Below are 21,189 nucleotides of genomic sequence, written 5' to 3' on the forward strand. Positions count from 1 at the left end.
AATTTAACCCTCCATATCATTGTCCTCCTGGCTTTGCCTTCCCCAGGGAAGCTCCTTGGCCCCAGGCAACCAGATGGAAGGACAGATGTTTGGGCACCGCCCTGCCGGTTCCACCTCCACCTCACCCACCCCCGCCCCAAGCCTGGGTGCAAGAGCTAGTGATGGGGCACAATTCCTTCATCTGCAAATTGGGGCTAACCTTCCCACCCAGCAGAGGGGCCTGCCTGGGGTTGAAAGCAGAACCCCCTCTTGGGCCCCTCATTCAGAACCCCCCCCCCAAAAAAAACATAGACCAGGACATACACTTATAAACTGTGGAAAAAAAGAACTTGACTTTATTCAGAAAGTCTACAAAATACAGAATGCGGATAACTCGCTTACTGTAAGTCAGAAAAATAAATAAATTCCGGGGGCCGGGCAATTTTTTTTAAAAAACATTTTTTGGTTGTTTTTGCCATCCGGCTTCTCCTAAATATAAGATAAAATGTGATTTATTTGCAGATATAAAATATAAAGTCCAGCTCAGGGCCACACACCACTTTTCCCGGGCAGTGGGCGCTGGGCTCTGGCTGGGGAGAATAACTTAGATTCGTGCAATAAATAAACAGCAGGGAGGAGCAGCTGTATAGTTGGGGGGGGGGGGCGGGGGAAGGCTCGGGCCGGGCTTCCCAGGAGAATGGCGATCAATGGCAGTGGTCAGCCCCCATCCCACAGGGTGGACAGGTGGGACCTTTCCCTTTAAGGACCCCTATCCCAGGCTGCAGAAACATAGGATCTGTCTTCTCATCTCCCCACCGCCACAGTGGTCACCTCCTTGGTCCCCTTTCTCTTTGGCTGGCCAGCTCCCTGGCTGCAGGGACAGCCCAGGGTTGAGCCTGGCCAGCTCCTTCCCTCTCTTCCATCTGCATCACCTTCTCTCTCCCTCTACTTCTCTTCACCTGACTCACAGAGAGCCATCTCCCAGGCCACGGAGGCCCTTTCACCACCTGTTCAGGCCCTGGCCGCTGTCCCCCTGACAACCACGGCTGGAATCTCAGGGTAGCAGTGGGAAGACAGGGTTCCAGCTCAACCACTAAGCATATGTGGCCTTGGGCACGTCCGATAGAGGCCTGTTTTATCCTCTGTTAAGTGGGCTTCACTAGGTGATTTCTAATGAGTCTTCCAGCTTTGGAAGGCCAGGCATCTGGGTGCAAGGCGGAGGCGGGAGCATCAGCTTCCCAGCTAGACAGCCCCACAAGACCCATACCGGGCCAAGCCTAGTCCTGTATCCCTGGCGGGCGGGGAGGGGCTGATGGCACAAGCTGAGCAGTTACAAAATGAGGGGTGGCCGTCTTCCCCTCGATGGCCCTTCTCTAATCCGCTCTGTATCCCCTCCTCCCAAACTAAGAAGGCTGAATTTTCTACCAGAGGAAACCGCAGACCCCGACCCCACCCTACCTCCTATCTCATCACCGTTGCCCCTCCCAAGGCCATTAGGTCCCAGTTGCAGGGGCCGCAGGAGGAAGACAGGCTCTGGGGAGGGAACGTGTGTGTTCATCACGGGGGCTGGTGGCTGCAGAGAAATGGCACTTGGAAACAGAGACTGCGCTTAGGCACTTAGGGAAGGCAGCTGGGGTCGGAGGGGCTGTGGTTTGGAGAATGGGCGTGGGCGGAGCGAGCGGGGCTCGGCGGCCACTAGGAGCAGGCGGCGGGGGCGGGGCCGGGGGCGGGCCCAGGTCCGGGGGCGGGGCCCGGGCTCGGGGCGGACTTGATGATGGTGATGACGCTGGCCGGAGCCACCAGCGCGGCGGGCCCGCGGGCGGCGGCCACGGAGCGGGCGAAGCCCTGCAGCGCCTCGCACTTGCCGCGCAGCGCGTCGAGCTCCAAGCGCATGGCGGCGTTCTCGCGCGCCAGCTTGTCCACCTCGCGCTCCAGCTCCGACTTCTGCTTCTGCAGCTCCTCTTTCTGGCACACGCGCTTCACGCGGCAGCTGGCTGCGTAGCCGCGGTTCTTGAGTGTGCGGCGCCGCTGCTTGAGCCGCGTCACCTCCTCGGCTGAGAGCCCGCGCAGGTGCCGGTTCAGCTCGCGCACCGACAGCCCCATCAGCGCCTCGTCGGACAGGTGCGGCGTGTTCTCGCTCAGCTCGCGCTTGATCTGCGGGCAGCAGGTCGGGCGCATGGGGAAACTGAGGCCCAGGGTCACATTCCAACCTGCGGGCCCAGAGCTCTGGACCTGGCGCGCAGCAGGTGCTGGGGACGGCTCCCCCTCCACCGCTAGTGTTCCCCCTTCACCGCCAGGGGCACTGAGGTGGTGGCTGGACTTGCTCCAAGACTCGGAAGGGGAGCAGTAATCCCGAAAGGGTAAACCGGGCCAAACCGGGATCTGAACACAAAAGGAGCCACCCCAGAGCTCAGCCCGGATTCTAACCCGGCGACGGGGCCTGGACTCAGCTGGAGAAACCCAGGAAAGCACCTTTGAAGTCCTACAGCCCAGGGGACGTTGTTCCGATGGGGAAGCAGGTCCAGAGAGGGAAGTGACCTGCCTCGGGGCACACAGCCTATGGCCAGCCTAGGTACACAGCCTAAGCCCTTTCAGTGGCTTCATGAATGCCTGATGCCTGCTGAGCCACTCTTGGGGATTCCAGGAACTGAAGGGGAAGTTGGGATGGGAGCTCAGCGGGGGCAGGGAGGGAGAGGAGGACCAGAGACAACAAGGGCTGCCTTCTCACCTTCAGGGCTTTGCTGGATAAGGGATCCACAGACATGTTTGCAGAAGGTGCCCTCTGGGCTGAGACCTAGGGGAGACAGGAGGCCAAGGTCAGTTTTTTTTCCCACTTGGAATAAAACCCAAACACACTACCTTGGCATTCAAGGCCCCTGCTGTCTTAGAACTCATCTCATACCACTTTCCTCTGCCCCAGTGGTCCAGCCACAGTGGCCTCACTGAGTGGTTCATTCCAGCCTCAGGGCCTTTGCTGTTCTCTTTACTGTTCTCTTCCCTGTTATCTCCCCATAGACTCCTCATCATTTAGGTCTCTGCTCAGTGCCACCTCTTCAAAGAGGTCTAACTATCCAGCTAAACCACTCCTTGTGCCATATCACATAACCCCATTTACTAACTCACAGGCACGCCAGACTCATTTCCCACTACTGCCCGCCTCCATTCTGCACTCCAGCCACAAGGAATTTTTTCAAAAAATATTTATTTATTTAATTTATTCATTTGGTTGTGCTGGGTCTTAGTTGTGGCAGGCAGGCTCCTTAGTTGCGGCACGTGGGCTCCTTAGTTGTGGCATGCATGTGGGATCTAGTTCCATGACCAGGGATCGAACTGGGCCCCTTGCATTGGGAGCACGGAGTCTTAACCACTGCGCCACTAGGAAAGTCCCAGAATTGCTTTCACTTCCTCTCACCCTATGCTTTCTTGCGTTTGGGCCACCCCAAACCTTGTGACACTTCTCCCCCCACCCCCACTTCATCTGGCAGACTCCTACTATTCAGCCTTCTGCCCTGGACGTAGACATCTCCTCCTCCAGGAAGCCCTCCCAGGCTCCTAGGACTTGTTCAATACCGCCCACCCCAGCAGTTCTCCCCTGTGTTGTAATGGTCTGTTTCCTTGACTCCCTACCAGACAGGGAGCTCCACAGGCAAGAGCCAGGCCCAGGCAGCTTTGGGTGCTGAGGCTGCCAGCACAGGGGCTGGCAGGGAGCAGGCACCGGTGAAGTGTGGCTGGGTCTATGACACTGTCCATCACCCAGCTTGTCAGAGTCTGAACCAAGTGCCAAGCCCAAGCCCTGCTGAATACCATCGAGAGACAAACCTCCTGGCCCTACCTCCAATTCTTCCTCCTTTCCATCTGCCTCCTGGCTTCTGCATGACAGGGATGGTACACAGACGCCAGGAGGATGGGAAGGGAGCAGAAGGGATTCTATCCTCATGACTGGCTCCCAGGTGGGGTATGGGAAACAAGGAGAGGAACACGGGATTAAGGGTAAAGCCTGGGTTTGAGTCCCATCTCTCTTTTCTCCAGGCTGTGTGACCGTGGGCAAGCCACTCCACCTCTCTGGGTCTCCACTTTCCCATCTGTAGGATGCAAACAATACCTGCCTCGCAGGGTTTTGGTGGAACTAAGTGGTACAAACTGGAGAGGTCAGTGAGCACCTGGGTGGTTATTAGAATTAATGAGTCTGTCCAGGAGGGGTTGGGCCTGTAGCAATTCCTGGGACCTCGCTTTGATTTGGCAGCTCCTGGCTGGCCAGAGTCACACAGGAAAGGTCCTGAGAGACCGTCTGGCCCCTGCCTCCTCACTTCACCCGAGGGGAGGTGGAGACAAGAGAGGGGCATCTCTTGCCTGAAGTCACACAGCGGGTGAATGGCTGCCTCCCCCCAAATCAGGAGGAATTCTGAACACCTGTAAAGGCCCCAGGACTGAATCCTGATCCCTTTCACACCATCATCACCCCAGTTCTCCCAACAACCCTGTGAGGCCAGAGATGTCAATAGAGTAGTCCAGGGTCACACAGCTAACAGGGGGTGGATCCTGGGACTGAGGCCACATTGAGCCAAGCGTCTCCTCCCAGTGTGGCCCTTACAGGGCACCCTCTCTGGGCCCTGTTTCCCCACCCCTGTGAAGCGGAGGACTCGCCAGTCTCCAAGGCTGCCCAGCTCTGATGTGCCAGGATTTGTATTGGGTCTGCTAGGGATATGCAAATGACATACAGATATCCAGGCCCCCTGGCCAGCTGTTCAGGGAGCTGGGGTGTTGGGTGACACCCAGGCAGTCTGGGCTACACGGAGAGCCTAATGGGAGAGGGGAAGCCTCTCCTGACATAGGTTAACTAAGAGCCTGCTAGGTGCTGAGCGCTGGGTGCTATGGCTGATGCAGAACTTGGGAGGCAAATCCCCTCGTATAAGTCATTTTTCCTCTCTGGACCTTGGCTTCCTCACTTATAAAGTGGGGACAATCATCATAGTATTAGCGTGTAAAATACAAGAGGCTTAGACAAGATCAGAAGTGGCAGATGGTTGGTTTATCTCACCATCACCCCTCCCTCCACTCCTAACACAGACATCAGTAATCAATCACAGCACTTTTTCCCACTGAGGTTGGACACAGCCCCTGAATCTTTCTCAGCACAGCACAGTTTTCCACTGAGCTTGGACACAACCTCAGAATCCTCGTCAACACAGCCCTCCAGATTAGGCCCAAGAGGAAACTGTTGGCCATCCGCTCTTCTATCTAATGGCTGAAGGACCCACCCCCTCTGCTGGCTGTGATTCTAAGTACTTTGGGGCCCTAGGGAAGCTTTGAACCTGTTCTTCCCTCCTTTCATCTGTCTCCTCCTGTCCTAGCCTCAGCAGCCTCAAGCACATGCTGGATGTCAGCTGAGGCACCTATGTTTGCGCAGGAATGTCCTAGCTCAGCAAAGTCAGGCAATCACAGGGGAAGTCACAAGAAGGGGGACCTTTCTGATAACCTCAGGCTTTCAGCCTCCAACTTCAGGCCAGAGGCTGCTGGGCTATCAGCCAAGGGGCTGGGGTCCTCCACCAGGCTGCCTCAGCCAGTCCGGTAGACCTGGGACCTGAGACAGCAGCTGATCCAACCTCCTTGTTCTGTAACTGAAGCAACCGGGCAGCTGTTTGGTGGCAGTGGTGGGCTGGAACCCAGGAGTCCCGACCCCCAGCTCAGGGCTCTTTCTTCATTGCCAGCCACCGCACTTCCCCCACGCCCCCACCCCTGCTTCTTCCCTTTTTCTTCTTGAGGCTGGCAGAGCTGACCTCAGGGGTCTGCAGGTTCCTAACGTTCCCTTGGAGGCACGGAGAATGAAGTTACTCTTGGGGGATTGACAGCTGCCCTGCCCAGTCGGCAGCCACATCCCCTGCCCCCTAGTAGACGGCCCACCCGCTGGCATGGGCTCCTCGCTGACTGCTGAGCCATTTTGCGTCCTCTGTGAGGACAGAGGGAAAAAATGTGTTTTCCTGGGCCTTGGCAGCCAGCACTGGTGGAGCCTCCTCCCTGCTGGAAGGGGAGCAAAGCTGGGAGAACCCAGCTGGGAAGTAGGAGCCTGGGGGTCCAGCTCAGGTTCTACCACCTGCTCACACTTGCTGTGTGACTTCAGGTACGCCACTCCCTCTCTCTGGGCCCAACACGCCAAACCACCAAGCCTAAGGCTCCTCCTAGCACTGACAGTCTCAGAGTTTAGAGTGTCAGATTCTGGCCCAGAATGGAGCTCCAAGACCACCAGCGGAGTAGAGGCCCTGGAGGAAGGGAAAGGAAATCAGGGAAGGCTTCCTGGGGGCAGGGGCATGAGAACACAAACTCAGACTATCAGCCTCAACCCTCCCTCTGCTCCACTTGCATAGCCAGGGACCACTTCCTCTTTCAGCTGAACCATGACCAAAGCCACCTCCTCACTGGCCTCTAGTCGTGCCTGCCTCCACCTCTGACCCCACCATCTATCCTCCCCCAAGAGCTGTCAGAGGGAGCATTACTGACACAAACTTATAACCTGATCATGTTTGGCCCATTTCAAAACCCTAGGATGCCAGCCTCCCTTCCAGCCTTTCGGGCCTCCACTATGTTCTCTCCCCACTCTCTTCCAGGATTCTCAGGCTGACAACAAATGAATGAGCGCCCAGTAAACTCTACCATCTCTGCACTTTTCCCAGAGGGTCACATGGGGTGTGTGTGTGGGGTGGGGTGGGGGGAGGATGTCACCTGGACCCTGAAGTATCTGCTCGCTTTGGGGAAACTGCTTCAAGAATCCTACAGCCCATGCCCAGGCTTCTTGCTTCCCTGGGGTTCCCAGGTCTTTTTCTCTAAGTGTTGTGGAGTTCTACCAGAATACTGACACAGTGCTCATTCATTCATTCACTCAGCAAATACCCAAGAAGCACCTACCCTGTAGGTGCCAGGCTCAGTGCTGGGCTTCCTTAGACCCAAAGTTGAATCAAAGCCCCTGCCCTCAAGGCATTCATAGATGATCATCACTTGATCTGACAACCTGGCTGACTGGTCACCTCCTCAGGGAAGCCTTCCTTGATTGCCCTGGCTAAGTCAGAGCTCTGTTATATACTTCCTAACCACAGTGACTTCCCCCTCATACCACCCATCTCAGCTGTGGTTTTGCATTTAGGTTAGTGGCTCTTCCTTCAACTTTGTCTCCCTTCCTTGACTGTAAGCTCCCAGAGGGCAGGCTTTGGATCTGATTTGTTCACCATGTTATCCCCAGCATCTAGGCCGTGATGGGCTCCATGGCAATGCAGGCTAAAAGTGTTAGGACTGAGGGAGGGACAGAGGCCAAGGGAGCCGACATTGGGTCCTGGGCCCTACTGAAGGCCCAGGAGTGGTTCCATGGGAGGTTAAACCTCTCAGTACTAGCTTTCCATCTATGACTGAGTCAACCAGCCACTCCCTCTTGCCCCCCACACCCCCTGGTCCCTAGCCCTACGCAGGGATGTTTCTTGCCCAGCTTTGAGGATGGGCCTGCTTGATTCCTGTGCTCCTGGCGGCCGCCTCCCTTACTTGGACCCCACATACTTCTGGACACCCTTGGCCTCAGCCTGGGGCGGTCGGCTCTGCTTTCTCTCCCACAGTTCCCCTGGAAATTAGGCTGTGTGTGCAAGCTGCCATACCTCTCCCATTCTACCCCCATCCTACCACCTTGGATGTTACCTAGTTCCTGTTGCAGATGGGGACACGGAAGTTCCCAGCTGTGGTAGCTGCTCAAAGATTCAAAGTTAAAAGTTTATCTGATTGGACTTCCCTGGTGGCTCAGTGGTTAAGAATCCGCCTGCCAATGCAGGGGACACGGGTTTGATTCCTAGTCCGGTAAGATCCCACATACCGCGGAGCAACTAAGTCCGTGCACCACAACTACTGAGCCTGCACTCTAGAGCCTGGGAGCCACAACTACTGAGCCCGTGCGCCTTGAGCCTGTGCTCCACAACAAGAGAAGCCACCGCAATGAGAAGCCCACGCATGGCAACAAAGAGCAGCCCCCACTCGCTGCAACTAGAGAAAGCGCGCATGCAGCAACGAAGACCCAATGCAGCCAAAAATAAATAAATAAAGTAAATTTATTTTAAAAAATGGTTATCTAATCAAGCTCAATGCCCTCCTCCCAACCCCAATGATTCTGTAACCTTGTGGGTGGGAGGACAGGGAGGGCAGAATAGGACCAAGGAATGGGGGAGGGGGCGGGACGAGGTTGGGGGCCCCACCCCTCTCGCATTAACCGCTCATGCACCAAGACCAGCAGGCCCACTGCTTGTTTTCCATGCCTGGCCCAGGCCCTCAACTATCTCCTCAGGTCCGGTCATCCATAGGTCTGTCTGACTAGTCCCACCTGTGAACTGAAACCACCAGGAGGGCAGAAACCAGCTCCACCCCAACCTTGGGTTCTCACCCTCCCTGACCCAGCAGGTACAACCTCTAGAACCCAGACCAGCCAGAGGAAGCCTGGTATCCCTTCCTACTTCCGACTTTTGCCGTGGGTTTTTCTGGCCCTTCCTGCTTCTCCTGAGACTGAAGGGTTGGGCAGCCCTGGGGATGAAGGAGAGTCCTGAGGGGAGAGTCTGTCTTCCCCCAGCTAGCCAGAAAACTTGGGGACAAGGACCTGGACGCCAGCCTACTTTGTTGCCAGACCCACTAGGGTGCTGGGGCCAGGGGTGGCCCCCTCACCTCGTCGCGCAGAAGAGCCCGGTGGGATCTTTGATATTTCGCCCCACCCTGTGGCTGAAGGCGCCGGCTCTGGGCGGGGGACAAACACCAAGGGTCACATGGCTGCGGTCCTGGGAAACTCCGGGGAGAGCAAGGGCCTGAACGCCGCCGGCTGGTGGAGAGCAGACAACCCGGGAGAGAATTCCCGGACCCCTTGTGACTATGGACTGGGCCGCTTCTCTAGCTGCGTCCCTATTCCGTGTTTATTCCTGTGGTCACTCTCTCTCCGAGGTACGCTCCGCTGGTACACAGGCGCCAGGGTCCTTATCCTCCTGGGAGCGCGCGGACACACACACACACACACACACACACACACACACACACTCCCCAAGGTACACGGCGCAAGCACGCACCTGACGGCATACCCAGGAAGGTGGCCAGGGAACACACACGCACGCCCGCCCTCGGACGTAAACAAACCGCGCACGCACGGCCCGCGGGCACCGGTCCAGGGACTGTTCTCACCGAGTCACGTACTTTCACACACCGCTCCCGGCCCCGCCTGGGCGGACGCTGACGCTCGCCAGCCCGCGCTGCCCCTTCCTGCCCGGCTTCGCCGCCTCTCGGCCCGCGCCCCCAAAATGGGGCCCATAACCCCCGCACCCCGCCAAGCTTGCTTCGGCCGCGTCTCGGCCCCGCCGGACCTCTGCCCTTCCCCCACCACCCCAACTCCCCAAGCCAGCCGTCCCGGCGAGGGATCCACGGGAGCACCGACTGAGTGAGCGCCGGCGCCCTGCCCCAGGCACGTTCCCGGAGTGCGGAGACCCTGCCGCCTCCGGGTCCCGCGCGCCCGTCCCGGTCCAGGACCAGCGACCCTCACCCGCCTCTCGGCCTGCTTCGCCTGGCGTCCCTGGCACTCGCGGGTCCCGCTGCCTTCCGAGCTGCTGTCCCGGCCCGCGCCCTGGTCAGTCTCCCCTCCGGTCCCGACCGCGGGTCGCTCCGAGCCCGGCTCCCGGGAGCGACGCGCCGAGTTTTGTTGTGGGGCGGGAAGCGCAGGGGGCCGCGCGGAGTTGTAAGGCGAGCTTCCCGGAATTACTCACTCACAGGATTCCTTTCATTCATAAAAACTCAGTCATGCGGTGACGTCACCTCCCCGGCCGCCCCCCGGCCCCGGAGAGTCCTCCCAGCTCCTCAGCCCCGCCCCCTGCCAACTCCGCCCCGGAAGACCCCTCCCACACCCAGGCCCCGCCCCCGGGATTTTCAATCCCAGCTAGAGCGCTGGCTAGGGGCATTCACGTGACACCTCACTAGAGCCGCTCGGATGAAGGTGTCATTTGTCTCATTTTACAGTCGACAGTCCTGGGCCGCCTCCTTTCGACCTACACCCTCTGCCTTGATGATCTCATCTAGTCTCGTGGTTTTAAATGCCATCTGTAGGCTCAGGAGCTCCAAATTTGTATTTCCAGAGGGAACAGCTTCTCTTGAGTTTCAGACTGTATCCAACTGCCCACTCAACGCCTCCACGTGGGTACCAGATGGGGCCTGCATACCCTGCACGGCCAAAATCCAACTCCGGAGCATAAACCCTACCTCAGCAACCCACACCTCCAGTCTCTCCCACATCAGCTGTTCAAGCCCAGACCTAGGAGCCTTGCTCCATCCCTTTCTCCTTCCTCTTCACTTCATGAGTCAGGCTGGCTCCACCTCCAACACTACCCTGCATCTGACCACTTCTGGCCAACCCCAGTCCTACCACCTGATCCAGGGACCATCAACTTGCCTGGACAATGGCCGAGGGCTCCTGATAACTTCCTTACTTTGCCCCTAAAGGCTTTCTTCGCACACCAATGTTCTCGAAACAAAGATCAGATTGTTTCACACTCTCCCACCTTTTGGCTTAACGCCCTCAAAGGTTTCCCTTTGCATTTAGAATATAAACTGTACTCCTCTCTTCGGCGTACAGGGCCCTAAGCCATCTGGCCTCTACCCAGCGCTGCAGCCTCACCTCCCGTCACTCTCCCCTCACCACTACTCTTCAGCCACACTGCCCTTCTTACTGTTCCTCAAACACACCAAGCTCATTCCTGCCACAGGTCCTTTGCACTTGCTGTTTCCTCTTCTGTTCACTGCCTGGCTCTTTCTCATCTTTCAGGTCAGCTCAGATGTCCCTGCCTCAGAGAGGTCTTTCCTGAGAGCCCTGGCTAAAGGAGCCCCCACCTCTGAAATTTGTTTTTATATTACCTTAATATTCCCATAGGGTATTATCTTGCTTATGTATTTGCTTATTATTCAGTGTCTGTCTTCAACCAGAATGTAAGTTTCATGAAGGTAGAACCTTGTCTATCTTGCTGACCACTTCACGTCCTGTACCTAGAGCAGTGCTCTGTACATAGTAAGCCCTCAAAAAACACATGTTGAGGAAATAAATGAGTGAAGGCTCAGAGAGGTAAAGTGACTTTCCAAAGTCACCCAGCCAGGAAGTATAAGAACTGGAGTTTGAATCCAGACCTAACTAATTCCTGATCCAGACGTTTGGGGCTCTGCCCAGCTGGGTGGGGCCCAGCATAAATGTAGGGATGTATTCAGGGCCTGGAGCTCCACCCAAAAGAGGCGGCTTTGGGGGCAAAATGGGAGAGTGTCCCAGTTCCTTCTTTTCTTTGCTCATGGTGTTTCCATTGCCTGAAATGCCTGCTGTCACTCCAAGAGCCATGTCTTTTTTTTTTTTTTTTTTTTTTGAGACTGACATCACAGCACCTACCTTATCTTACTGAGTAGGGCCTAGGACCTCCCCAACTAGGAGGTCTTTGTGTGGAGCCCTGGTCACCAGCAAGGCTCCCTCTTCCTTTGACGTAGTGTAATTTGATTTCAGAGCCCTTGCTATGCTTCCTTGCCTCTGGGCCTTTGTCTACCTGGGATTGTGACATCTATCCCTTACCTCCCAAAGGCCTTGGGTTTCATATGCAGATTGGCCCACTAGCTTCCCAAGTGACCAAATATTACAGCAGTTATGTCTGGCACTCAAACAATTCCCCTTACCTTATATTTACATATCAAGGAGAGCCACTCATGTTACCTCTTGGGGTAAAAAGGTCTCAGTTTTAGAAACTGCACAATTGCGATTGTTTTCTTTACCCTCCATTTTCAATGAGCTTTTCAAAAGCTGAGGCCATAGTAGGTGCTCAGCTAGTGAATGAATCCCCAGTGGGTCTGCACAACACCCCTGGACACCAGGCTGCCTAAACCCTCTCCCATCCCCTGCCTGCCTGCATTAGGGGGTCAGCACTTCAGTATCCACCCAGCTGGGACCGCTCCCCACGGATGTGTCTCCCTTTCTGGTCAAGGTCAAGGGACATGGTGCAATGTCATATTTAAAAGTGGGAGCTCTCTGGCTTGAAGGGGGTTCCTAATGGCTAAATCTGGGACAATTTGAACATCAAAAGAAGTAACAGTAACCATGGATTATAGCCTACTGAATAAGAGAAGAATTCAAACTGATATGAATAAATAAATGAGAAAACGCCTCCTTCAAGTAAAAAGAAGGACAGAATTAGAAAATGGCAATTAAGACCACAAAGTAATAATAGATTCCTCAAAGAATCACCAGTGGACACAAAAATTTGATGAGGAACATATTACATGGGTCCAAAGTATTTCTCCATAGACAATTATTAATTACAAATAGTAACTTTACAGTGGAGAAACCTGGCAGGTACCATCTTCACTAAGTGACAAAAGTTAAAATCACCAGGAATGGGACAAATTGACATGTGTAGCTCCTAAATGATTCATGGAGAAGGAGACAGCATCACTTCTGTGGTGTTCCTGCCGAAAATTCATACAATCACTCTCCTCATGAGGAAACATCAGACAAACCTAAACTGAGAGAAGTTCTATAAAATAACTAGAACTGTATGCTTAGAAAAAATGACAGGATCATGAAAGATAAAGAAAGGGGAACTGTTCCAGATTAAAGGAGCCAAAGGAGATGATTGAATGCGACGTGTGATCCAGAATTTTCTTTTGTCGTGAAGGATGTTATTAAGATAATTGGTAAAATCTGAATAATGTCTGAAGCCTAGATAATAGTATCGTATCGATGTCAATTTCCTGATTTCGATTATTGTCCTATGGTCATGGAAGAGAATGTCCTTGATTCTAGGGAACACACACTGAAGTGCTTAGAGGTAAGGGGCATCTATCTGCAATTTACTCTCAAATGGTTCAAAACCATTGAGAGAGAGCGGATTATTGAGAAAATGTGCTAAAATATTTATAAGTGGGGAATCTGGGTGAAGCGCATATAGAAATTCTCTATCATTCTTGCAATTTTGGGTTTAATAAAGAAGTAGGTTTTTGTTTGGTTGGTTCTTTTTTTCTTTTCTTGGCCGTGCCACGTGGCATGCGGGATCTTAGTTCCCCTATCGAACCTGTGCCACCTGCAGTGGAAGTGTGGAGTCCTAACGACTGGACCACCAGGGAAGTCCCTGTTTGTTAGTTTAAGGTAGGGGCTCTCAGGAATTCCCTGGCGGGTCAGTGGTTAGGACTCCAAGGTTTCACTACTGAGGGCCTGAGTTCAATCCCTGGTGGGGGAACTAAGATCCTGCAAGCCATTCGGCCCGGCCAAAAAAAAAAAAGAAAAATTAAGTAGGGGCTCTCAAGTTAGCCTGTGGGCTCAAATCCCAGCCTCACCCACCACCAGCTGAGTGACTTAACCTCTCCCTGCCTCCTTTGTAAACTGGGTTTACTAATAGCGCCTGCTTCATAGACTGTGAAACAATTTCTTGGGTTCACACTTAGAAGCATTGGGCACAGTGCCTAGTATGGAATGAGATCAATAAATATTGGGTTAGAGAGAGATGAGTCCTCTGGAGTCCCCTAGGACACTCCCTCTGAGAACCTGCGTCTTCCCCAGGTGAGTGACTCGAAGCCAGTGAAGACCTCACCCTGCCCAGAGACCCCACCTCCTGTCAGCAGGGAGTGGCCTTGTTGCCAGTTTCTTGGGATAGAGCCACCCTCTGCCAGCACAGTCTGGCAGACCTCTAACTGGCCCAGCTAGTCCCTGTTCACCTGCTCGAGGGTCCAAAACACCAAACAGCACCCAAGCAGGTCCCTGTGGGACCCTGGTGCACAGTAGGCACCTTGCCCAATAGTAGCAGCTCAGTAACCAGGCTTGATCTAAGCCAGGATCTGCAGCTAAGATCACACCCCTGGCTGACCCCAGAGTGGGGCATTCCTTGCTCCGAGCCTCAGTTTCCCACCTGCAGAGTGAGAGTGTAGAATTAGGGCAGTGGTTTTTAAACAATCTCAAACCACAGTAAACTTTCTTCACATGAAAGTTGACTCTGCAGAATGTCCCTCCTCGTAAAACAGCTAGAAGCTGGGCTGCTATGGAGGAGACCAGGGTTGGCTTCAAGGTTCCCCTGTTGAGTGTTCTCTGGAGGCCCTTCCTGCCCTGAGATTTGATTTCCAGGCCCCCATGAATGCCTGTCCCTGGACCCTGGGGCCTTCCCTGCCCCGCTCTGCAGGGCAGCTCCATCAGCTGGGCCGGGTCCCACATTTCCTGCGGGGCCCTCTACTAGGTGGGAGTGATAATCAGAAGCATCCCTTTCGGCACCTTCAGGCACCTTATCTTGTCCCAGTTCTTCCACCCACCGCATGGCCCGTATCAGTTTCTTCTTACTGCTTATTACTTCTGACTATACTTATTCCTATTACGTTCATGAGATGCTTCCTTTGAGCCAGGCACAGTGCTAAATGCCTAAGACCTGTTTGCATAATATATATTTTCCCATAGTGTATCTTTTCTCCCACTGCTAAACAAACCAATCATCCGAAAAAAATTATCTGTACTTTTTATCACATTTCAATATCTTTATAAATTCAACTTTTCCTTCTTACCATAGCCCTCCCCAATGAGGCAGAACGGTGGTGCAGAAACGATCATCTTCATTTTAAAGCTGATGTTCTGGGGATGACCTTGAGCCTTCAGGAGCGACATGGGGACTCTCTGGAGGCTGAGTGTCCTCTGCAGTGCCGGAGGAGGGCGAGCTCTGTTCCTCTAAATCCCAGTGGTCAGACTGGCTCAGGTCTCAGCATTTCTCCAGGAGACCGACCTACCCCAGGATGGTGTGGAATACAGCACATTCATCTGTCACCCAACCACCATTCTGCTTCCAAGGCTGCATCTCTCCACTGGATTGGTGAGAGGATTGTCAGTGTTTTGCTCCTGGGCCTACTTCCAGCTGCTTATTTGTGTTTTGTTTGTTTGTTTTGTTTTTAATATTTATTTATTTGGTTGCACTGGGTCTTAGGTGCGGCAGGCGGGCTCCTTAGTTGTGGCATGCAAACTCTTAGTTGCGGCATGTATGTGGGATCTAGTTCCCGGACCAGGGATCGAACCCGGGCCCCCTGCATTGGGAGAGTGGAGTCTTATCCACTGGACCACCAGGGAAGTCCCCCAGCTGCTTATTTGAATCCTTACTCTGCGATGCACTACTTCCTGGCGGCAGCCCTCCCTCTCCATAGTCACCAGGGCATTGGACCAGCTGTATGTTCGAGGGGATGCATGGCAGAAAGCTGTCAAGGCAGGCCTTTTGGTGCCCTCAGCTTTCACCTTTGCTGGGTGGGCTTTGTTATTTCAACTATCATGATGCGGGCATCTGCAAAGCTGTGGCTATGCTGTGGAATCTCTGACCCTTTAGACATAATACCTTGAGAATTGATTGTAGACCACCTCGCCTTTGCTCCGTCATGCCATTCAACTCACAATAACAAGGAAATAACAGATAAGTCCACTGGTGAGACAAACCTCTTCTCCTAATCACCTGGTTATTTTTTTAAAATTTTTAAATTTTTTAAATAATTAATTAATTAATTAATTTTTTGGCTGCGTCGGGTCCTAGTTGTGCACGCGGGATCTTTCCTTGCGGTGCGCGGGCTTCTCTCTAGTTGTGGCATATGGGATCAATAGTTGTAGTGCGAGGGCTTAGTTGCCCCACAGTATGTGGGATCCCCTGCATTGGAAAGCGGATTCTTAACCACTGGACCACCAGGGAAGTCCCCACCTGGTTATTTTTAGAATGTAATCTTTGAGGAAAGATGTGAGAGGAATTGTATCCAAGAAGCTGTCAGACTGAGTTCTGTATGCTGGGGAGTTAATGGGGTGTCTCTCAACTTCTCACAAGACTCACAGTATAACTAAACATTATATATGAGCTTTTGCCTTTTAATTTATCAAACTCTTAGAGGGAATTCAGCTTTATTACTCTCAATATCCGATCAAGCATCTATATTTGTCCTAGGATGATGGAGAAAGGGAAATACTGTTATTTCGTAAGTAAAGACTTTGCAGAAAATTAGGCAGTGTTTAGTTTTTGCAAACATCCCCTCTCTGTTCAGTTGATACCAGTTACCAATGGTTATGTGTCCTAGGGAAATTTGAAAATTAGAAATGCTGATATTTCACATTACTGATTTCTAAATCCTAGGAAGAAGAGCCTGGAGAGTTTCTGAATATAGAGAAGTTCCATGTAGGGAAGAGGTCCCTTTATAGATATTTCGAATTGTTACAGATTCTAAACTGAGACTTAATCCTCAAATGTGTTTGTTTTACTGGTCCTAAAATAATCTGTCCACAAATATAAAATTATAAGTAGTAAGTTGTTGTTTTCCCACTGTGGGAATCTCTAATGTGAAAATGTACTCTATGAAGGTAAAGTTTTTTAAAAATCAAATGCTGTATAATAAAAAGCAAATAAATAAGGCAAGCTGAGGTTCTGACTGATTTATGGGTTCACTAGCTGTCCAGGGAGTACCCTCCTGTGGCCGGGTGTTGTGTGCCTGATGCCCTTAATCTTCTTCCCACATCTTAGGAGTTAGATGTTGCAGGTGAGGAAATTGAGACTCTGAGAGGTGAGGAAACTTGCCCAATATCACACAGCTAGTCCGCAGCAGAGGAGGACTTGAACTCAGGTGGTCTGACTCAAGGGCCATGCTCTCTCCCACCGCCCAGGGCCAGGCATAACCATGGGCTTTGTTGGAGAGAGATGTCCCCTGTCACGTGGGCCATTCCTCCTGAGGCGGAATCCTGTACCCTCCTCCCCCTCTTCTTCCTTCCTACTCTTAAAGCATAAGGCAAACTAGGGAGTGGCTGGCAGAGGGTATCCCTGCACTGGGCTGCTGTCTGCAGGGGTCCTGGGTCTGGGCTAGATTGTCCAGCAGGGAGAAAAATGAGTTTGAACAAATCCAGACAATGGTAGTAACTACTGTTGTCCCGTTTATGAGACACTTCCCTTGTGAACCTTTTATCTCACAAAATGCTGTGAAATGAGTGTGTTTCTTGTCCCCACTGCGCAGATGAGGAAACTGAGGCTCGGAGAGGCAATGCCATTTGCTCAGGACACCCCAGTGAATAAAGGCCCTCATGACCTCTGTGTGAATATGAGCTTTTCACTGCCGCTTCATCAGCCCTGGGTGTTCCTTTTTTTTTTTTTTTTTTATGGCCACGCCGCATGGCATGTGGGATTTTAGTTCCCCAACCAGGGATCGAACCCATGCCCCCTGCAATGGAAGCACGGACGGAGTCTTAACCACTGGACCACCGGGGAGGTCCCTGTTCCCATTTTTTAAGTTCTGCTAATTTTCTAGGCAAATAACATGGTCTTGTTTAAATTTACATTTCTCTGAATATGAATAGGCTTGGATACATTCCCATACTTTTGTTCATCAGTTGAGTTTCTTCTCTGTGAATTGTCTATTCATGTACTCTGCAAACTGACACTTTAGGGCCCTGAGACTTAGAACTGTACAGGTGCCCTTTTTTCTCCCACTCCTCCATCATATTTTCCCACTAAAACCTTTTTCCTCCTGACAGCTTCAGTATACTTGGAAATCTGCCACTCCGTTCCGTGCCCCGAGCCTGTAAACCCATAACCTTGGGCACCTCATTTGTCTGCTGCCCTTCTGCCCCTCCCCGCGCCCCCCCCCCACCCCAGCTGCTCTGGGCTTCGGAGAGAAACTACCAGCACGAACACGACACCCACAGCAACAAGACTCCACTGCGAAGTCATCCTCCAGTCACAGCCAGGCCCTCGGGGTCCCTCATCACCGCCTCCCCTCTCCAGCCCCCATTCTCGCTGGCCTGGTCCACACCCCCACCTGCGAGGCCCGGCCTCAGCTCCCTGCACTGTTCATCCCCTCCCTCTCGGTCCCGGCGCAAGCTGTCCCTCCTCCGGCCCCAAAGCTACCTCCCTCTCTTCTCTCCTGGACCCTCAGACTCACCCTCCGGCTCCTGTCCTCTCAGCCCCGAAATTTCCCCAAGCGGCTGCCATCTGTAACACCCACCCCTCTACATTTCACTCCTCCACCCGCCCCCCACCTTTGCCTTTTCTTCCCTTTTATGGCCAGACGCTCGAGTCGTCTCCACTCACTGCCTCTGAGCCCTCCCTGCCCCCTCCCCTCCCAGCCTCGCTCCGGTCCCCACAGTCCTCTGAAGGGACTCTTGCTGAGGTCCGCGCGACCTCTCTGTTGCTAAATCCGGGGTCCGTGTTCCGTCCTAATCTGTCTTGTCCTTTGACAGCCCTGGACCTTGTTGCTCCCTCCCCTCCTCCTTTTGATACACTCTGGCCCCTGGGTTCCAAGGCGTGGGTTTCCCTCCTCCTTTTTCAGTCTCCGTCTCTGGTTCCTCTTGACCTCTCAGTGATCAGTGATGCTCAGAGCTTCGGCCTTTGCCCCTGTCTCTTCTCCCAGGGGAATCTCATTCCCCCTCAAGAGTCCAGGCGGCATCTGATGCTGATGACTCCCTAATCTCTCACCTGCTCGCCTCTGTGTCTCAGGGGCCAGATCTTCTTAAACAGCTGCACAGTAGGTGTGGATTTCCCCCTGCCCTCCCCCCCATCCCTCCCACCCCTCCCGGTATGTCCAACCCACCACAGTCACAGCGCCACTCAGCGTCACCCTCCCAGCCTGCACCCCTGCTCCCCACACCACACACTTCTCAGATGGGCTGGTGACACCACCTTCCACTCAATCACCCTAGAGAGAAACCAGGCCACCATCCTTGCCTCACCCCCGTCCCTCAATCCCACAGCTGACCCGTCACCAAGTCCCCGTGGCCTCCTAAGCTTCCCTCCATGCTCTCTCTCTGCTCAGCCATGGTCTCAGTTCAAATCACAGCATCTCTCCTCCTGGACATGGCAACGGCTTCCTGCCTGGTCTCCCTGCCTCCAGCACCTTCTAATCCAGCCTCCAGGGGGAAAGTAGAGAGAGCTTTCTAAAACCTAAATTGGACCCGGACACTCCTGGGCTCAGAAACTTCCGTGGCACCCCACTGCCTTCAGAACAAAGTTGAGACCTCTCCACAGACCTTCTAGGCCTGGCCTCTGCCTCCTCTGACTGCCCAGCTCTCACCCCTCCCTCTGGGCTCTTCCATACCGCCACGCTTTGGCTCTTGTAGACCCCTCGACCGGAAACTCCCTCCCCAGTTGCAGCTTGTCCTTCAATAGCCAGCGCACAGGTCACGTTCTTCAGCGAGCTTCCCGAATAACCCCCGGGCGGACCCAGGCTCCTGCCCTCACAGTAGGGATGGCCCCCTGCATGATGGCACTTTTCCCTCTGAGTTCGTGTTCCGTGTTTTTGTGGCTGTCTTCTCCTCTTTTTTATGGCGCTTTTTTTTTTAGAAATATCCATTTTAATTTTTATTTATTTATTTATTTATTTATGGCTGTGTTGGGTCTTCGTTTCTGTGCGAGGGCTTTCTCTAGTTGTGGCAAGTGGGGGCCACTCTTCATCGCAGTGCGTGGGCCTCTCATTATCGCGGCCTTTCCTGTTGCGGAGCACAGGCTCCAGATGCGCAGGCTCAGTAGTTGTGGCTCACGGGCCCAGTTGCTCCACGGCATGTGGGATCTTCCCAGACCAGGGCTCGAACCCGTGTCCCCTGCATTGGCAGGCGGATTCTCAACCACTGCGCCACCAGGGAAGCCCTGTCTTCTCCTCTTAATCCACAAGTTCTTTAAGGACTAGGACTACATCTTTTCATTTTTGTGTCCCCAGTGCCTAGCCCCGGCCGTCATGCAGTTGTGGCACAGTAACTATTTGCTAGATGAATGGAGGAGTTGCCCTTGCTCTGCTGGGGCTGGGCCGTGTCCTAGGCTGGAGCAGTGGGGCAGGCTGGGCAGGGGAGGGAGGGAGGGAGGGAGAGGGTATGGTTAATTTCCTAGAAGGTCCTTCTGCCCTGATAGTGGAGGCTGTGTCCACTCGCTGGCTGTCCGCCGTGCCCTGCCTGACCACCAGTGGCAGGATCCTCAGGGAGTCCCTGCCATTCCCCTTGATGACTACTGCGTCCCAGAGACTATTCGATTCAGCCTGCTGACAAACGTGTGATTTGCAGCAGAGTTTCGGGAGCCCCTGGGACATAAACGAGGACCACCAGGACAGAATGTAGATCATCCAGGATAATTCAAACACGCTTGGTTGTCCAGTGGGTTCTGCCCATGTTCTTTCTTCGGGACCTCACCTCCTCTCCCTGCCACCTCACTCAACGTGCCTGGCCCCTGTCATCACCCAAGGCTTCAGACCCCCCTCTCTGCTCTTGGCCTCTGGTGGTCTTCTCTATCCTGGAATCACCTCCTTGAGGGCTGAAAGGGCCTCTGTAGGATGCTGTGTGCCCAGCACCCTCTTTTCTCCTGATAGCTCTGTGCATGCCCAGCTAGGGTGGGAGCTGCCAGAGCTGATGAGCTCGGGGGTGGGCACACAGCCCAAGCTGACTCAGTGAGAGTCGTTTCCAGGAAGTAAGGGAAGAAGCTCAGTCCATTCCCAGTACTGAGAGCTGTAGGTGGTGAGGGGGCTACGTTCCTCAGTCCTGGGCAGAAGAAGCCAGAGAAGAGAGTGAGATGGATGTGCTGAAAGACAGAGGCCGTGGAGGGCCTGCTTAAGGCTCACCGTGAGGTCCCTCCAGCATTTGGCTGGTCACCTCTTTCTTGGATTCTGGGAGATTCTCTGGTTACTTTCCAGTCTTTTTGCCTGTTTGCCTGTGCTAATTTGAGTCGGGTTTCTGTGGCTTACCATCAAGAGAGTCCTGACTCATTCTGGTCTCTTTCTTCTTAATCCCATAGAACCCTGTCCCTCTTACTCAGTCCTCTCTTCCAGAAAGCTCTAAAATTATGGTGGTATTGCCATATTAAATTAATTTATATACATTTTAGAAAACTTTAAGCTGAAGACTGACTGGGAATATGATTTACAGTTGATTAAGCAGGGAGGTTTCTGTCATCACAAACAAAAACAGAACCTCGTTGCCTTGTCAATCAGTGTAGTTATTTGGGATATTTGCAACTATCCTGGTTCCTCTTCTTCTGGCCGCCTGGTAGGACTGCATTTCCCAGCTCCCCTGAGGTTGGGTATGGCCATGTGATGCGCTTCGGCCAGTGAAATGTGCAGAAGACTCACGTGTCACTTCTGAGCGGCGGCTTTAAGACCCAGGGCCTGATTCACCGCATCCCCAGCCCCGTGTGGAGCAGGAGCCCCCTCGGCCTGGGCTCCCGAGTGACTTTG

At 53.5% G+C, this 21,189-nt stretch overlaps 1 protein-coding gene and 1 pseudogene across 6 annotated transcripts; one reads left to right on the top strand and one right to left on the bottom strand.

The window, feature by feature from the left end:
* Nucleotides 1-305: 305 nt before the first annotated feature.
* MAFF (MAF bZIP transcription factor F) lies at nucleotides 306-9,768 on the bottom strand. 5 transcript variants are annotated; one of them, XM_082420117.1, is made up of 4 exons: nucleotides 9,521-9,728; nucleotides 8,662-8,812; nucleotides 2,708-2,773; nucleotides 306-2,133 (listed from the first exon to the last, which is right to left on the bottom strand). In XM_082420117.1, exons 3-4 carry the CDS (start codon nucleotides 2,741-2,743, stop codon nucleotides 1,675-1,677), a joined length of 495 nt encoding a protein of 164 aa, XP_082276243.1. In that variant the 5' UTR covers nucleotides 2,744-2,773; nucleotides 8,662-8,812; nucleotides 9,521-9,728; the 3' UTR covers nucleotides 306-1,674. The 5 variants fall into 5 exon arrangements, with proteins under 5 accessions (XP_082276243.1, XP_082276240.1, XP_082276242.1 ...); XM_082420114.1 differs by lacking the exons at nucleotides 8,662-8,812; nucleotides 9,521-9,728 and adding an exon at nucleotides 9,745-9,768; XM_082420116.1 differs by lacking the exon at nucleotides 8,662-8,812 and having other exon boundaries at nucleotides 9,525-9,738.
* Nucleotides 9,769-14,636: 4,868 nt separating this feature from the next.
* On the top strand, nucleotides 14,637-16,411 carry LOC309640813 (succinate dehydrogenase [ubiquinone] cytochrome b small subunit, mitochondrial-like; annotated as a pseudogene). Its single transcript has 2 exons — nucleotides 14,637-14,894; nucleotides 15,102-16,411. The product of its transcript is annotated as a succinate dehydrogenase [ubiquinone] cytochrome b small subunit, mitochondrial-like (transcript).
* The last annotated feature ends 4,778 nt before the right edge of the window (nucleotides 16,412-21,189 follow it).

Source organism: Balaenoptera physalus, assembly GCF_965194825.1.
Source record: "Balaenoptera physalus genome assembly, chromosome: 13".
NCBI lineage: Eukaryota > Metazoa > Chordata > Mammalia > Artiodactyla > Balaenopteridae > Balaenoptera > Balaenoptera physalus.

What these genes read in the sequence shown, in the direction of transcription:
- MAFF (XM_082420113.1), bottom strand. Translation starts at nt 9,292, where the DNA reads ATGGGCCCCATTTTGGGGGCGCGGGCCGAGAGGCGG. An exon ending in GGGCGCGGGCCGAGAGGCGG is followed by an intron (nt 2,774 to 9,256) that starts CGAAGCCGGGCA and finishes TGTCTCCCCTAG; the next exon opens with GTCTCAGCCCAGAGGGCACC. An exon ending in TATCCAGCAAAGCCCTGAAG is followed by an intron (nt 2,134 to 2,707) that starts GTGAGAAGGCAG and finishes TGCTGCCCGCAG; the next exon opens with ATCAAGCGCGAGCTGAGCGA.